Genomic DNA, 17,058 nt, shown 5'->3' with positions numbered 1-17,058 from the left:
TACCACCCTCTGTGTGAAAACATTGCCCCTTAGGTCTCTTTTATATCTTTCCCCTCTCACCCTAAACATATGCCCTCTAGTTCTGGACTGGCCGACCCCAGGGAAAAGATTTTGTCTGTTTATCCTATCCATGCCCCTCATGTCTTTATAAACCTCTATAAGGTCACCACCCCAGCCTCCGATGCTCCAGGGAAAACAGCCACAGCCTATTCAGCCTCTTCCTATATCTCATATTCTCCAACCCTGGCATCATCCTTGTAAATCTTTTCTGAATCTTTTCAAGTTTCACAACATCATTCCAAAGGAAGGAGACCAGAACTGCACGCAATATTCCAACAGTGGCCTAGCCAATGTCCTGTACAGCCGCAACATGACCTCCCAACTCCTGTACTCAATACTCTGACCAATAAAGGAAATCATACCAAACACCTTCTTCACTATCCTATCTACCTGCGAGTCCATTTTCAAGGAGCTATGAACCTGCACTCCAAGGCCTCTTTGTTCAGCAACACTCCCTAGGACTTTACCATTAAGTGTACAAGTCCTGCTCTAATTTACATAGAACTTAACATGGTATAGGCCCTCCGACCTTCGATGTTCTAACAACGTGTGAAACCAATCTGAAGCCCATCTATCCTACACTATTCCATTTCCATTCATATGTATGTCTACCACTTAAATGCCCTTAACATCGGTGCGTCTACTACTGTTGCAGGTAGGCAGTTCCACACCCCTACTACTCTCTAATTAAAGAAACTATCTCCGACATCAGTCCTATATCTATCACCCCTCAATTTAAAGCGATGCCCCCTCGTGCTAGCCATCACCATCCAAGGATAAAGGGTCTCACTGTCCACCCTTTCTAACCCTCTGATTATCTTATTTGTCTCAATTAAGTCAGCTCTCAACCTTCTACTCTCTAACGAAAACAGCCTCAAATCCTTCAGCTTTTCCTTGTATGACCTTTCCTCCATATCACGCAACATCCTAGTAAATCTCCTCTGAACCCTTTCCAAAGCTTCCACACTCTTCCTATAATGCAGTGACCAGAACTATAAGAAATATTCCAAGTGTGGCCCTCACCAAGGTTTTGTACAGCTGCAACATGACCTCGTGGCTCTGAAACTCAGTCCCTCTACTAATAAAAACTAACACAACAAATGCCTTCTTAGCAAACCTATCAATCTAGATTGCAACTTTCAGGGATCTATGTAAATGGAGTTTGAGATCTCTCTGTTCACTGACACTGCCAAGAATTTTACTATTAGCCCAGTACTCTGTATTCCTGTTGCTCCTTCCAAAGTGAATCACCTCACACTTTTCCAAATTAAACTCCATTTGCCACCTCTCAGCCCAGCTCTGCAGCTTATCTATATCTCTCTGTAACCCATAACATTCTTCATCACTATCCACAACTCCACCGACTATAGTGTCATCCACAAATTTGCTAACCCATTCTTCTACGCCCTCATCCAGGTCTTTATAAAAATGACAAACAGTAGTGGCCCCAAAACAGATTGGTACACCACTAGGAGCTGAAATTCAGGATAAACATTTCCCATCAACCACCACCCTCTGTCTTCTTTCAGCTAGCCAATTTCTGGTCCAAACAGCTCAATCCCTTGCCTCCGTATTTTGTGCAATAGCCTACCATGGGGGAATCTTATCAAATGCCTTACTGAAATCCATATACACCATGTCAACCGCTTTACTCCCATCCACCTGTTTGGTCACCTTCTCAAAGAACTCAATAAGATTTGTGAGGCACGAACTGCCCTTCACAAAACTGTGTTGACTATCCCTAATCAACTTACTTCTTTCTAGATGATTATAAATCCTTTCTCTTTTAGCCTTTTCCAGCACTTTACCCACAACTGAAATAAGGTTCACTGGTCTATAATTACCAGGGTTGTCTCTACTCCCCTTCTTGAACAAGGGAACAACATATGCTGTCCTCCAGTCTTCTGGCACTATTCCTGCAGACAATGACGACATAAAGATCAAAGCCAAAGGCTCTGCAATATCCTCCCTGATTTCCCAGAGAATCTGAGAATAAATTCCATCCAACCCAGGGGACTTATCTATTTTCATTTTCCAGAATTGCTAACAACTCTTCCTTGTGAGCCTCAATCCCATCTACTCTAATAGCTTGTATCTCAGTATTCTCCTCAACAACATTGTCTTTTTCTAGTGTGAATACTGATAAAAAATACTTATTTAGTGCTTTCTTTATCTCTTCTGATTCCTAACACAGCTTCCCACTACTATCTTGCTTGACCCTAATCTTACTCTAGTCATTCTTTTATTCCTGATATGCCTATCGAAGGGTTTTCCTTGATCCTAACCGCCAACAACTTCTCATGTCCCCCCCGGCTCTTCTTAGCTTTGTCTTTAGGTCTTTCCTGGCTAACTTGTAACTCTTAAGTGCCCTAACTGAGCTTTCACGCCTCATTCTAACATAAGTCTTCTTCTTCCTCTTGACAAGAGCTTCAATGTCTTTAGTAAACCACAGCTCCTTCACTCTACCACTTCCTCCCTACCTGACAGGTACATATGTATCAAGGACATGCAGTAGCTGTTCCTTGCATCAGTTCCACATTTCAATTGTGCCCATCCCCTGAAATTTCTTTCCCCATCCTATGCATCCTAAATCTTGCCCAGTCACATCATAATTGCCTTTCCCTCAGCTATAACTCTTGCCCTGCAGTATATATCTATCCCTTTCCATCGCTGAAGTAAACATAAATGAATTGTGGTCACTATCACCAAAGTGCTCACTTACCTCCAAATCTAATACCTGGCTGGGTTCATTACCCAGTACCAAATCCAATGTGGCCTTCCCCCTTGTTGGCCTTTCTACATACTGTGTCAGAAAACACTGCTGGAGATATTGGACAGAAACTGACCCATCTAAACTACTTGAACTATAGTATTTCCAGTCAATATTTGGAAAGTTAAAGTCCCGTGTAACAACTACCCTGTCCCTCTCGCTCCTATCAAGAATCATTTTGCTATCCTTTCTTCTACATCTCTGGAACTATGGAGGCCTATAGAAAACTCCTAACAGGGTGACCGCTCCTTTCCTGTTTCTAACCTCAGCCCCATACTACCTCAGTAGACAAGTCCTCAAATGTCCTTTCAGCCACCGTAATTCTGTCCTTGACCAACAATGCCAACCCCCCCCCCCCACCCCCCTTACTGAAGGAGATAGCAAAAGACATTGTTGGTGAACTTGCCGGAATCACTAGAGCTGGGGAGAGTCCCAACGAACCGGATAGTGGCTAATGTAACATCCCTGTTTAAAAAGGGAGGCAAAAGATAGGAAACTTTCAGCTGGTTAGCCTGACCACAGTATTTGATAAGATTTCAGAGCTCATTGTTAAGGATGAGATTGCAAAACAAATGGAAGTGCATGGTAAAATAGGGCCCAGTCAGCATTGCTTCGTCAAAGGGAGGTCATACCTGACAAACCTGTTAGAATTCTTTGAGCGGGTAATGAATAATTTAGACAAAGGAGAGCCAGTGGATGTGATCTACTAGGATTTCCAGAGGGCCTTTAACAAGGTGATGATTAGGATGTTACTAAATAAAATAAGAGCTCATGGTGCTAGAGTAGGATACTGGCATGGATAGCTGACTGACAAATGGCAGACAGTGGGGGATAAAGGGGTCTTTTTCAGTCTGGCAGCCGGTGACTAGTGCAATTCCACAAGAGTCAGTGTTGAGGCCACAACTATTCACTTCACTGGCTAAAACATCTGAAAAAATTCCACCAATTCATTACGCACTGAGAGAAGAAATTCCTCCTCATCTCTGTCTTTAACGTGCAACACTTATTCTGAGATTATACTATAGAGACTCTCCTATTAGGGGAACCAATCTCTGCACACCCACCTTGTCAAGTCCCCTAAGAATCTTGCATGTTTCAATAAAGTCTCCTCTCATTTCTTCTAAACTCCAATGAGTACAGTCCCAAACAACTCAATCTCTCCTTCCATGCCTGATATCAGACTAATGAACCTTCTCTGGACTGCCTCCAATGCCAGTATATTGTTCCTTAGATAAGGGGATCAAAACTATTTACAGTATTCCAGCTAGGGTCTGACTAAGCTATGTATAGTTTTAGCAAGTTTTCCATGTTTTTACCCTCCATTCCCTTTAAAATAAAGACCAACATTCCATTTCCCTCCTTGTTACTCACTAAATATGGATGCTTGCTTTTTGTGGTTTATGCAAGAACTCCCAAATTCCTCTGTCCTGTAGCTTTCTGCAGTCTTTCCCCATTTAAAAAGTATGCAGGTCATCTATTCTTCCTGCCAAAGTGCATAGCCTCCTGTTTCCCCATATTATATTCTATTTGCCAAGCTTTTGCCCATTCACTTAACCTGTCTATATCCTTCTGCAGGTTTAAGGTCCCTGCCTTCTATGTTGCCATGTCTTCAGTCCAGGGGACCAGTGGCTATGGTGACGGAGTGCAGGAGTGTGTGCCTCCAGCTGACCCTGATGCTGCTGGACCTGGATCTTCATGGCAGCACCAAGGAGGCAGCTGGATGGTCACATGACTCATCGCATTGCTGCAGCCTGTGGGCAGTGAAAGCCATACCTCCCACAGTCCTGTTCCTGTCAGCTGCTTCTGTCCCTCCCTTACCATGTGGACAAAGTCTCTGATTGCTGACCCCACAGAGTCTTCTCCTGTCTTGTGCTCCGCAAGTGCCTGTTCTTCAGTAGTTCTCCAAGTGCTAACTGCCTGGGCCATTTCTTCCTTAGCCTACTGCAGGGCTGTCACAATGAGGAGGTCACCAGATTGTGAACCTGCATTTCCTATACCTACAGTTCCTACTGACCAAAGAAATAAGATCATAAGTCAGCCATTTGGCTCCTTGAGCCAGTTCATTGCACATTAACAGGACTAAAATGGTCAGCCTCCAGTGGCTGTTGAACAAGCTGCTGTAGGAGAAGGTCCTGGTGAAATGTGTTCATTTTTCCCTCTGCTCCAGTGAATCTACATGAAGATTAAAGCTACCTTTGCTGCATTCAAAACCTTTGCTTATGTGCCCCATTTATTTCCTCCTACAGTGAGACACAGGTGACCATAACCTGTAAGTTAACTTTCCTTGGTTTGTGTCAAAAACACCATCTGCTTCTGACTGCCAGGATTTCGTTACTGAAACCGTCTAAAATCATCTGCTCTTCTTTTTTAAAATCAAAAGTGAACAACCTTCCACTTGCCCACATCATACTCTATCAGTCTCCTTTTTGCCCACTTACTTACTCCATCTCTATCCCTGTGTGTCCACCTCACAACTTCTCACCTAATAGTAATCTTAGATCCATTACAGACAACCCCTTTCTCAAAGTTATTAATATACATTTTCATTGGTGGAGACTCCAACTCTCTACTAATAACAGCCTCCAACCCCAAAATAACTTGCTCATTCTTCCTTTCCATTTTCTGGATTTAATCAAAGAATAAAGAACAATACAGTACAGGAACAGGCCCTTTGACTTTCCAAGCCTGCACCGACACGTTTTGCCCTTCCATACTAAAATTGTCTTCGCTTACAGGATCCATACCCCTCTATTCTCTTCCTAGTCATGTATTCCTCAATGTGATTCCAGGCACTCACCAAGTCTTTGTGTGAAAAACTTGCCTCCCACATCTCTTGTAAACGTCCTCCCTGCACCTACAACCTGTGTCCCCTGGTAATTGAGCCCTCCACCCTGGGAAAAAGCCTCATACTTTCCACTATATCCATGCCATTCACAATCTTTTAAACTTCTGTCAGGTCGCCTCTCAACCTCCTGAGTTCAGTGAAAATAAACCCAGTCTATCCAACATTTCTTCCTAGCTAAAATGTCCCATTGCAGGCAATATCCTGATAAACCTTTTCTGTACCCTTGCCAAAACATCCACATCCTTCTGGTAGTGTGGTGACCAGAACTGTACACAGTTTCCTTCTCTGTGACTATATATTACCAATAACCTAAGGGCCTCTATCTTATGCAAACATTTTTGTGTGGCACCTTTTGAATATCTTTGACTAGCTAAATATACCAGATCTATTGGTCTGACCCATTATTGATGCTGCTAGTTACTTCCTCAAACACTACTCTGAGTGGAGAATTGTTGGTGCAGTGATCATGTCACTGGGAATGAATCTAGCAGCCCAGTTTATACTTTGAGGACATGGGTTCAATTCCCACTATGGCAGCTGCTGGAATTTAAATTCACCTCATTAATTCATTTCAAAGAATCCAGAATTGAAAACCGGATTTCCGTGCTGGTGACCGTGAAACTATCAGCGAATGTCATAAAAACCCATCTGATTCATTCCTGTCTTTTCAAGGAATGAAGCTGCTATCCTAACCTGGTTTGGCCTACGTGTGACTCCAGACCCACAGACATGTGACTGACTCTTTACTGCCCTCTGAAATGGCAGAGTGAGCCATGCAGTTTAAGGGTGATTAGGGACAGACAACAAATGCCAGTGAGGCCCAGATCCCATACGTGAAAGAATACGATTCCCTTTTGTAAATCCCTGTTGATCAGGTGGTCAAGTGTCATCATGTCCTTAATAATGAATTCTGACATTGTTGGAAAAGTTGGAGAGAGGGGATCACTTGGACCAGCCTGATCAGGTAGAGTAGAAGTAAATGAGACAATGAGTGTTGTTCAATTCCATAATGTTCAGTGTTGCTCAGTGAAACGTTCTTTGTGGTATTTCTGTTTCAGGTTCCCAGGGACCACCTGGCCTTCCTGGACCTGTTGGTCCCCCTGGGAAGATGGGAGAAGTGGGTGAGGCGGGGACACCTGGACGAACAGGTATGTACATTTTGCAAGCACAGATCTTTGGCACAAACTCATACAAACAGGCAGCCAGCACGGGATGGTCCTCAGTCAACAGCTCTGAAATGACCATTGATAAAACACAGCCTACTTCAGTTCCACTCACTTTGCTGTGCTTTGTTCTAGTTCACTAGGATCTGGATATTAATTTCTCTGTACTAACTGGTTCCAGGAATGGGTGGTGTTTTCATAGCAGGGCCAGTCAAGATAGAGAAGGTGTGGATTAGTTGAGCTAAACATTGGAGTTTTAGATGGGTTTCCATGTCTGCTCTTAATCTTTAAAATAGCACTTTATGTTGTCTTAGGCTGCATAGGTTTCCACTGAGTGGAATCTAATCCTGGGAACGATCCTAGGGCCAGAGAGTCTATGAATAGAGGGTATCATCTCAGAGTAAGGGATCACCCCATTTAAGACAAAGATGAGGAGAAATGTATTCTCTCAGTGGGGAGTAAATCTGTAGAATTGTTTACCACAGAGAGCTGTCAAGGCTAATGTCATAAACCAGACCAAACCTGCTCAAAATATATTAAGAAGATAGCCTAGACCTTTTACAGTCAAGTGCTGTGTTCCAGATACAATTTAATTGGTCAAACTAATCCAGGCTTGAAGCAAATCACACTTTATTCATGTATTACAGTTAAAATACAGACAAAATAAGAAAAAAAAACTCAACTGTAACTCTATCAAAATACTTAACAAGATAATATATACATATATAAAATTAACCACCACTGATTAACTGTTCCAAGATATTAATATCCCACAAACACACTCTTGGCAAAGGCAAATTCAGTAAAATTGATGTCTCACATGTAATGTTTCTCTAGTCCAAAAGGAAAGAACACCAAGTCAAAATTCTAAGAGAGAGAAAGAACTCAAATCTTTTGCTGTAGCAGAGAGAGATGTATAGCAGCTTCCAAACACCAACAGCTACTGAAAGTTAAACCAAGATCCTGGTTCTGTGGGAGCTTGACCTTATCACTTCATGCTTCTTCTATTGTTCCAAATTTTAAGAAAAAACAAAGTTAGCTATGTTGCTAGACTTGTAACAGACAGCTTGGCTCCCAGTTTACAACACTTACTTTCAAAAGAAACATGACAGAACAAATCCTTCTTGAATGTATTTCTCGTAACGTTGGGTCAGTAAGTATATTTAAGGCTGAGATAGTCAGCTTTTTAATTATTCTTAATGATTCTTCTTTGGAGAGTAATTGACTCAAATGCATGGAATTATTGCCAAGACAGAAGCCCTAGCCTTTGGGCCACATGGCATAACAAGTACAAGAGGGAGAAAACCAATTGAGGCCCTAGAGGAGTATAGGAAGTCAAGGAAAGACCTCAGGAAAGCAGTGAGGAGAGCAAAGAGGGGTATGGGAGAACATTGGAAGGCAAGATTAGAGAGAATGCGGAGATGTTGCACAAGTATATCAAAGGAAAGAGAATAACAAGGTGGAGGCTAGGACCCCTTACTTCAGTTGCGGGTAAAATGTTGTAAAGGTTGTAATAGATAGGATTTATAATAATCTAGAAAAGAATAAGTTGATTAGGGATTGTCAACATGGTTTTGTGAAGGGTAGGTCATGCCTCACACACCTTATTGAGTTATTTGAGAAGGTGATCAAACAGGTAGATGACAGTAAAATGGTTGATGTGTTGTATATGGATTTCAGTAAGGCGTTTGATAAGGTTCCTCATGGTAGGCTATTGCACAAAATACTGAGGCATGGGATTGAGGATGATTTAGCAATTTGGATCAGAAATTGGCTAGCTGAAACAAGACAGGTTGTGGTGGTTAATGGGAAATGTTCATCCTGGAGCTCAGTTACTCGTGGTGTACCTCAAGGATCTGTTTTGGGGCCACTGCTGTTTGTCATTTTTATGAATGACCTGGATGAGGGCGTAGAAGGATGGATTAGTAAATTTGAGGATGACACTAACGTCGGTGGAGTTGTGAATAGCGTTGAACAAATGTTGCAGGTTAATCTGCAGAGCTGAGCTGAGAGGTGGCAAATGGAGTTAAATGTGGAAAGGTGTGAGTTGATTCACTTTGGAAGGAGTAACAGGAATACAGAGTACTGGGCTAATGGTAAGATTCTTGATAGGGTAGATGAACAGAGACATATCGGTGTCCACGTACGTAGATCCCTGAAAGTTGCCACTCAGGTTGATAGGGTTGTTAAGAAGGCATACGGTGTGATAGTTTTTATTAGTAGAGGGACTAAGTTTCAGAACCATGAGGTCATGTTGCAGCTGTACAAAACTCTGGTGCGGCCGCACTTGGAGTATTTCATACAGTTCTGATCAACGCATTATGGGAAGAATATGGAAGCTTTGGAAAGGGTTCAGAGCAGATTTACTGGGATGTTGCCTGGTATGGAGGGAAGGTCTTACGAGGAAAGGTTGAGGGACTTGAGGCTGTTATCGTTAGAGAGAAGAAGGTTGACAGGTGACTTAATTGGGACATATAAGATAATCTGAGGGTTATATAGGGTGGACAGTGAGAGCCTTTATCCTTGGATGGTGATGGCGTGCACGAGAGGACATTGCTTTAAATTGAGGGGTGATGGATATAGAACAAATGTCAGAGGTAGTTTCTTTACTCAGAGAGTAGTAGGGGCGTGGAATGCACTGCCTGCAAGAGTGGTAGACTCTCCAAATTTAAGAGCATTTAAATGGTCATTGGATAAACGTATGGATGGAAATGGAATAGTGTAGGTTAGATGGGCTTCAGATCGGTTTCACAGGTTGGTGCAACATCGAGGGTCAAAGGGCTGTAATGTTCTAGAACAATCTTTATGAAGTCCTTGGATGAGCACTTGGAGTGTCATAAGATTCAAAGTGATGTGCCTGATGTGGGAAAGTGGGACAAGTGTCAGAGGTAGTGTATTTCTTGCAGTACAGACTCAATGGACAGAAGGGCGTCTTCTGTACTGTGTGATTCTGTGAAGCTCAGCTTTTTCAAGAGCACCATCCCATATCCACTGCTGTAAAATTGCTGCCTCCACCCTCTCTCAACTCACCCAGTGCTGAAACCCTCATTCAGGTCTTGGTCACAGCTATTCTAACACTTTCTTTGCTGCTCCAGTCTGCCCCCATCAGACATAACCATAAGCCAGCATTATAACATGCAGCATGTTCTGGTTACCTCCCCCAACACCACACACATACACACACACACACGCGTGCACTTACTCATACATACACACTCACTCACTCGTACACACACACACATTCACTCATACATAGAACATAGAACATAGAACATAGAAGAATACAGCGCAGTACAGGCCCTTCGGCCCTCGATGTTGCGCCGATCCAAGCCCACCTAACCTACACTAGCCCACTATCCTCCATTTGCCTATCCAATGCCCGCTTAAATGCCCATAATGAGGGAGAGTCCACCACTGCTACTGGCAGGGCATTCCATGAACTCACGACTCGCTGAGTAAAGAACCTACCCCTAACATCTGTCCTATACCTACCACCCCTTAATTTAAAGCTATGCCCCCTCGTAATAGCTGACTCCATACGTGGAAAAAGATTCTCACTGTCGACCCTATCTAAACTCCTAATCATCTTGTACACCTCTATCAAGTCACCCCTAAACCTTCTTTTCTCCAATGAAAACAACCCCAAGTTCCTCAGCCTTTCCTCATACGATCTTCCTACCATACCAGGCAACATCCTGGTAAACCTCCTCTGCACCCGTTCCAGTGCCTCCACATCCTTCCTATAGTATGGCGACCAAAACTGCACACAATACTCCAGATGCGGCCGCACCAGAGTCTTATACATGCATACACACACTCACTCGTACACACACTCACACACATACTCACTCATACACACACACTCACACAGACACACACACCCGACATATACCACACTCATGCTCACACACACACACTCTTACAGTCACACACACACACAGACACACACCACACACACACACACAGGCGCATACTCACACACAGGCGCACACTCACACACACACCCGACACACCACACACAGAGACATACTCACACACACTCATACACACATGCTCTCACACACATGCTCACACACAGACACACTCTCACACCACACACACACACACACATACACTCACGCCTCTCACATACACATACGCTCACACACATTCACACACAGACAAAATCTCTCTCTCACACACACACACCCGACACACACACACTCACACACACATGCTCATACACACAGACACACACTCACACACGCTCACACACAGACACACTCTCTCACGCACAAATACCCGACACACACACACACACCTGACACACTCACACACACACACCCGACACACACACACTCACACACCCCAACACACACCACACACACACTCATGCAAACTGTCTCTCACACACACCCCGACACACACATTCACACACACACGCACTCACACTCACACACTTGCACACACACTCTCTCTGCACCGACACTGACTCTCTGTCAGGTGGCAGGTGATATTTTCATCCTGTTTTAAGTCCTGCATGTGCCTTCCCTCTCCCTCTAGCTCTTTAGTTTTCTCCGTACCTATGAACCAATGAGATGTCTTTGCTCAGGAAGATTTCCTTATCCTGCTGGTTACACCTTTGAAATAGATTTGTTAGCCATGATTTCCATTTCATAATACTGTGTTAGGTCTGCCTAGCTTGATTGTGTCTGCAGTAAAAGATTCAAACACTTTCCCTACTTAGCTGACTTACTTTTCTCTCTCAGTCTGTCCCAAAACAATGACATTTGCAACATTTCAATCCATGAAGAAGATTCTGGAATTTAAGATTTAAAGAAATGCATGCACCACTAGTTACCCTTTTAAAAGCCTGAATTGTAGGGTTTCAGATTAAGGGAGTTTGCTAATTTTCAGTCCTATTTATTTTTGTTTGTTATTGATATTCACTTCGACCATTGTTCCTCACAATGTCCATTATGGTTTATGTGAGCACAGGCACAATGTATTTGTTCAATGGTTCAGCGTTATATTGCCCACTACATTTTCTCCTGTCGCTATCTCTGAGGGACCCCACATGTAGTTTCATTCAAGTCTTCCTTCTTGAGAAAGTTTTGGGAACTCTGGTGTCCTGTTTACTAATGTTGTACTGAACTGAGCCTGACTCTGAGAATACTGACCAAGTTGCAGGAGATTATAAAAGGACAAATCACCTAACAGATTTACAGGCATTTAAACCCTCAAAATCTGAGCCACAGGTGTTGTGATTTTATGGTCCTTATTCAGCAATATTTCAATTATTATTATTTCTTTCTGTGGCATAGCTCAGAGTAAATTGAGGCAATTTGTTCTATGTGGTGATCTCCAAAGATAACATTCCGTTGCTGATGTGTTGGAACCACATGATGTGTCTTTCTTGCCCCAGTTTCTGGTTCACTTGGACATTATTTGATCTTGGCGAAATGCTGGGATCGATGAGAGATCTGGCAAAAACCAGTAACAAAGAAGTGGCTTTCTTTGGGCTTGTTAAATGTGGTTCAGATGGTTTAACAGAAGAGATTTGGGGATGTGCCTCGAGAATTTTAAATTATTAGTTTGCTTTCATTTTTTCCAAGTAGTTTTTCTTTAAACTGTGACTTCGATGTTACACCTGGCATGAAATGGATCAATTGTGAAGTTTTTATATCAATTGGGCAGGAATGAAGGATGGGGAGTGAAGAAATAGCCTGTGCTATCTCTGGGCCAGTGTACACTGTGTTCAAGTCCCACCCAATGACTTGTTGGCTTTGAAAGTAACCCAGTGGGAATCTGTGCTAGTGTACAGTTCAGATAAATGCTGAGTAAGGGTGTGTAACTGCTCACCAAATCCAAGAAATAAGAGATGAATGGTGAGCAACCAGTATTGCAGTAAACCCTAGGTAAAAGCTGTTGCAGAAGCAGAATGGTGATTGTTTATAGTTCTTGCCTGAAGTACAGTCCAGATTGAGTCTGAGACACAAGATGTCAATACAGGATGGAAGATATTTGCGCTGGATATTGGATGGAAGACTGTAAGTCTATTAATGGATCTATGTTGTAGAACCTGACACGATACTGAGTCTCTGTTACACGGGTTTCTACATAATATGAAAATAGTTCCAGGTTGATATTTCTGCTCAGTATTCTCCCTGCCTCAATGTGTTGGATTCCACTGACACAGCTTCCCATTTCTTTCTCCTCGATATCTTTATCTAGCTTCCACTTCATTGAAACTGAACCTCAGCAACTCTTTTCCACGTTCTTCCCACTCTCTCGGTAAAGACATTTCACCCGAGTTCTCAATTTGATTTGATAACTTATATTGATGACTGATACTACAGGCTTCCCAGATAAGAGGAAACATTTTAGCTATAATAAAAACAGAATGCTGGATAAACTCAGCAGGTCTGGCAGCATCTATGGGTGAGAGAAACAGATAAAGTTGCTAGTCTGCTATAATACTTCTTCAAAACATCAGTTTCAAGAGTCACTGGACTCAAAATGTTAATTATGTTTCTCTCTCCAAAGAGACTACAAGAGTTGCTGACTTTCTCCAGCATTTTCTATTTTTATTTCAGATTTCCAGCATCTGCAGTATTTTGCTTGTATAATATTTCTTCTATGTCTGTCGTAGCAAACCTCTTCATAGTTTTAAAGACTTTGAAAAGCCACTTCACAGATTTTGTTGATGAGAAAGTGTAGTCTTTAATCTTTCCCAGCATTTTGATGCTGGGCTACCATACATCTACAATATGACTTGGTGCAAGAGTGTAAAGTCAATCTCTTCCCTAATCTCTTAGCATTTATGCCACACAATCAGGCAATGGTCTGCAATAGTGGGCAATGCAGGAATCAGAGCCAGCAGCGAGATGGAGAACGTGTTGATCTCTGCTTCACTTTCTGTTGCACTTCGAGCCTCTTTTAAATTTGTTTTACTTTTCAGGTGCGATGGGACCTCGAGGACCCCCAGGTCCAAGGGGATTCCCAGGAGAGACGGGACTGCCCGGCCCACCAGGTATCCCAAGCTTCACTCATGATGTCCAACACAGCTTGGGTTATCCAGGAAGAGAGCCCAGTAGGTCCTATGCCAGTTCTTGCTCTTTCAGTAGAGAGGTATTATGTAAAACCTGGACCCTAATGTAGAGAGCAGGGCACACAGTGCACACAGAAGTCCCCAAACAAGGTACAGGAAGTCTTTGTTTAGCGAATGAGCAACAACCAAAAATCTGACATCAAAGCAAATCACTTCTCTCATATTTCACAAATAATTCTAGTTACTGTTCTGTTTTTAATAGTGCTCCTTCCTAATAATTTCAGTGGTTACAATGCAGCAATATTTTAGTGGCAATGGGACAGAACAATTGCTTAGGCATAAACAGGACACCATAGCAATTGAAATGGAAGTGACACCATTCAGTTTCTCAAACATTTCTCAAGTCGAGCTGTTGAAGAAAATCTCAAGGCACACCTTGAGCATTGACTAGTTTATTATGCGACACACCAACTGTCCTAACGGTGGCTCAGTAGAACTCCAAAGTACAGCAAAAGCTACAGGATTATATAGAAATCAGACTCAGAGCTGACTGTTAATTACAAAGGAGGTCCAAGGAGGTACCGAATCAGAGGCGAGCTCTCAGGGGTCAGCCCTAATTAATGCTATACATTCCACATGCAGACAGTTGTCACCTGACATGCTGTTTACAAAGATCTGTAACAGATGGAAAGCAGATGTCCTTTAGAACAACACATGAGCAATACATTGTAAAGAGAGAGAAGCTAATTGACAAGAGGAGGTGTCTTTGAGCAATTAAGCTACACACAGCAATATATCATAGTGGGAGAGCCACGAGCACACAGGTTAAAATGCCTTTGAACTGATAAGCTACACACAAGTGTTACATCATAGTGAGAGGTATGAGAGGGGGCTGCGAGACAGCCACAGCTAACGTGCTGAGTAAATGGTTTTGCTGGGGTGAGGGGCACTTAAGCAAAATGGTTCCTTAACCAGGAGGGAAACTATAGCCAAGAAAATGGCTTCCATATCAGCATTGTATATACTCAATGACTTGGCCTTCTGTGCTCGTTGGATACAGAGATCCAAACAATTGTCACCCTTTGAGACAAGAAATTCCTTTTCATTTTGGTTTTTAAGTAGGAGAACTCTTATTTTGAAACTGTTTTCCAACTTCTGGACACTCCCATGAGGGGAAACCTCCTCTCAGAATCTACCCTATCAAACCACTTAGAAATATTTATTTCAATAAGATTGTCTCTGGTTCTTCTAAGCTGGATAGCGAGGACAGACCCAACCCACTCAACCTTACCTCATAAGACAATCACATCAATCAGCAGAGTGAATATTTTCAGAATTGCCTCTAATGTAACCATATTTATTCAAGAAAGCAAATAGGAATAATCCAGATAACTATAGGCCAATGAGTCTCACATCAGTGATTAGGAAACTATTGGGAAGAATTCTTAGGGATAGGATTTATGTGTGTTTGGAAAAGCATGACCTAATTAGGGACAGTCAGCATGTCTTTGTGTAGGGCAGGTTATGTCTTACTAACTTGATTGAATTTTTTGAGCAAGTGACAAAAAGTAATCAGTGAGGATAGAGAAGTGGATGTTGTCTACAGGGATTTTAGTAAAACTTTCAACAAAATCTCACATGGAGGCTCATCCAGAAGATTAAGATGCATGGGATCCATGGTGACTTGGCAGCGTGGATTTAGAGTTGGCTTGCCCATAGTAGTGTTGTAGTCACATATCCATGGTGGGACCTCTGCTGTTTGAGAGATATATATAACTGACATGGGTGAGTTAATAAGTTTGCAGACAATACAAAGATCATTAGAGTTATAGGTAGTGCAGAAGGGTTTCAAATTATACAGTGGGATATAGCTCAGTTACAGATAAAGGCAGATAATGGTAGATGGAGTTTAATCCAGGTAAGTGTGAGCTGCTGCACTTTCGGAGACCAAATGTTAAGGAAAACTATACAGTTAACGGCAAGATCTTGAACAGCATTGATGTGCAGATGGATCTTGGGGTTCGGGTCCGTAGCTCCCTGAAAGTGGCCATGCAAGTAGATAGGGTGCTAAAGGAGGCATATAGAATGCTCGCCTTCATTGGTTGGGGAATTGATACAAGAGTCAGGATGTTATGTTGCAGCTTTATAAGACCTTGGTTAGGCTACACTTAAGAGTATTGCATTCAGTTCTGGTCACCACATTACAGGAAAGATGTGGAGGCTTTGGAGAGGGTGCAGAAGAGGTTTATCAAGATGCTGCCTGAAATTAGAGGGTATGAGCTATAAGGAGTGACTAGAAAAACTTATGTTGTTTTCTCTGGAGCTGCTCAGGCTGAGGGGAGACTTGATAGAAGTCTATACAATTATAAGATGGATAGATAGGGTTGATGATCAGAATCATCTTTCGCCAGTTGGAATGTTAGGGGGCATTAGTGAGAGGAGAAAAGTTCAAAGGAGATCTGAGGGGCAAGTTTTTTTTACACAGAAAGTGGTAGGATTCTGGAACACACTGCCAGAGGTAGTGATGGAATCAGTTACAATAGGGATGTTTAAGGGGCTTTTGAATAAGCAAGGAGTGGAGGGAGGCGGACCAAAGGCAGAGAGAAGTGTCTGTTCCCGTGCTCTACTGGTCTATGTTCTATAAGCCACCTTAAGGAAACCAAAACAGTACATAGAACATAGAACATAGAACAATACAGCACAGAACAGGCCCTTCGGCCCATGATGTTGTGCCGAACATTTGTCCTAGCTTAAGCACCTATCCATGTACCTATCCAATTGCCGCTTAAAGGTCACCAATGATTCTGACTCTGCCACACCCACAGGCAGCGCATTCCATGCCCCCACCACTCTCTGGGTAAAGAACCTACCCCTGACATCCCCCCCTATACCTTCCACACTTCACCTTAAATTTATGTCCCCTTGTAACACTCTGTTGTACCCGGGGAAAAAGTCTCTGACTGTCTACTCTATCTATTCCCCTGATCATCTTATAAACTTCTATCAAGTCACCCCTCATCCTTCGCCGTTCCAATGAGAAAAGGCCTAGCACTCTCAACCAATCCTCGTACGACCTATTCTCCATTCCAGGCAACATCCTTGTAAATCTTCTCTGCACCCTCTCCAAAGCTTCCACATCTTTCCTAAAGTGAGGCGACCAGAACTGCACACAGTACTCCAAATGTGGCCT

At 42.7% G+C, this 17,058-nt stretch overlaps 1 protein-coding gene across 4 annotated transcripts in view; it reads left to right on the top strand.

The window, feature by feature from the left end:
• LOC122563844 (collagen alpha-1(XXVI) chain-like) overlaps positions 1 to 17,058 on the top strand; it is a 325,474-nt gene that overhangs the window by 240,161 nt on the left and 68,255 nt on the right. For 2 of the 4 annotated variants that reach the window (XM_087977065.1, XM_087977064.1), the window contains exons 7-8: positions 6,734 to 6,823; positions 13,779 to 13,910. In XM_087977065.1, the coding sequence (XP_087833191.1) occupies positions 6,734 to 6,823; positions 13,779 to 13,910 (222 nt within the window). The remainder of the gene's footprint in view (positions 1 to 6,733; positions 6,824 to 13,778; positions 13,911 to 17,058) is intronic. The other 2 variants (XM_087977066.1, XM_087977067.1) reach the window with 2 other exon arrangements.

Source organism: Chiloscyllium plagiosum, unplaced genomic scaffold (genome assembly GCF_037043375.1).
Source record: "Chiloscyllium plagiosum isolate Xiang-an unplaced genomic scaffold, Cpla_swu_hap1 HiC_scaffold_31, whole genome shotgun sequence".
Classification (NCBI taxonomy): Eukaryota; Metazoa; Chordata; class Chondrichthyes; order Orectolobiformes; family Hemiscylliidae; genus Chiloscyllium; species Chiloscyllium plagiosum.
The sequence above is the reverse complement of the archived record's forward strand: the minus strand, read 5'-3'. Positions and strand labels throughout refer to the sequence as shown.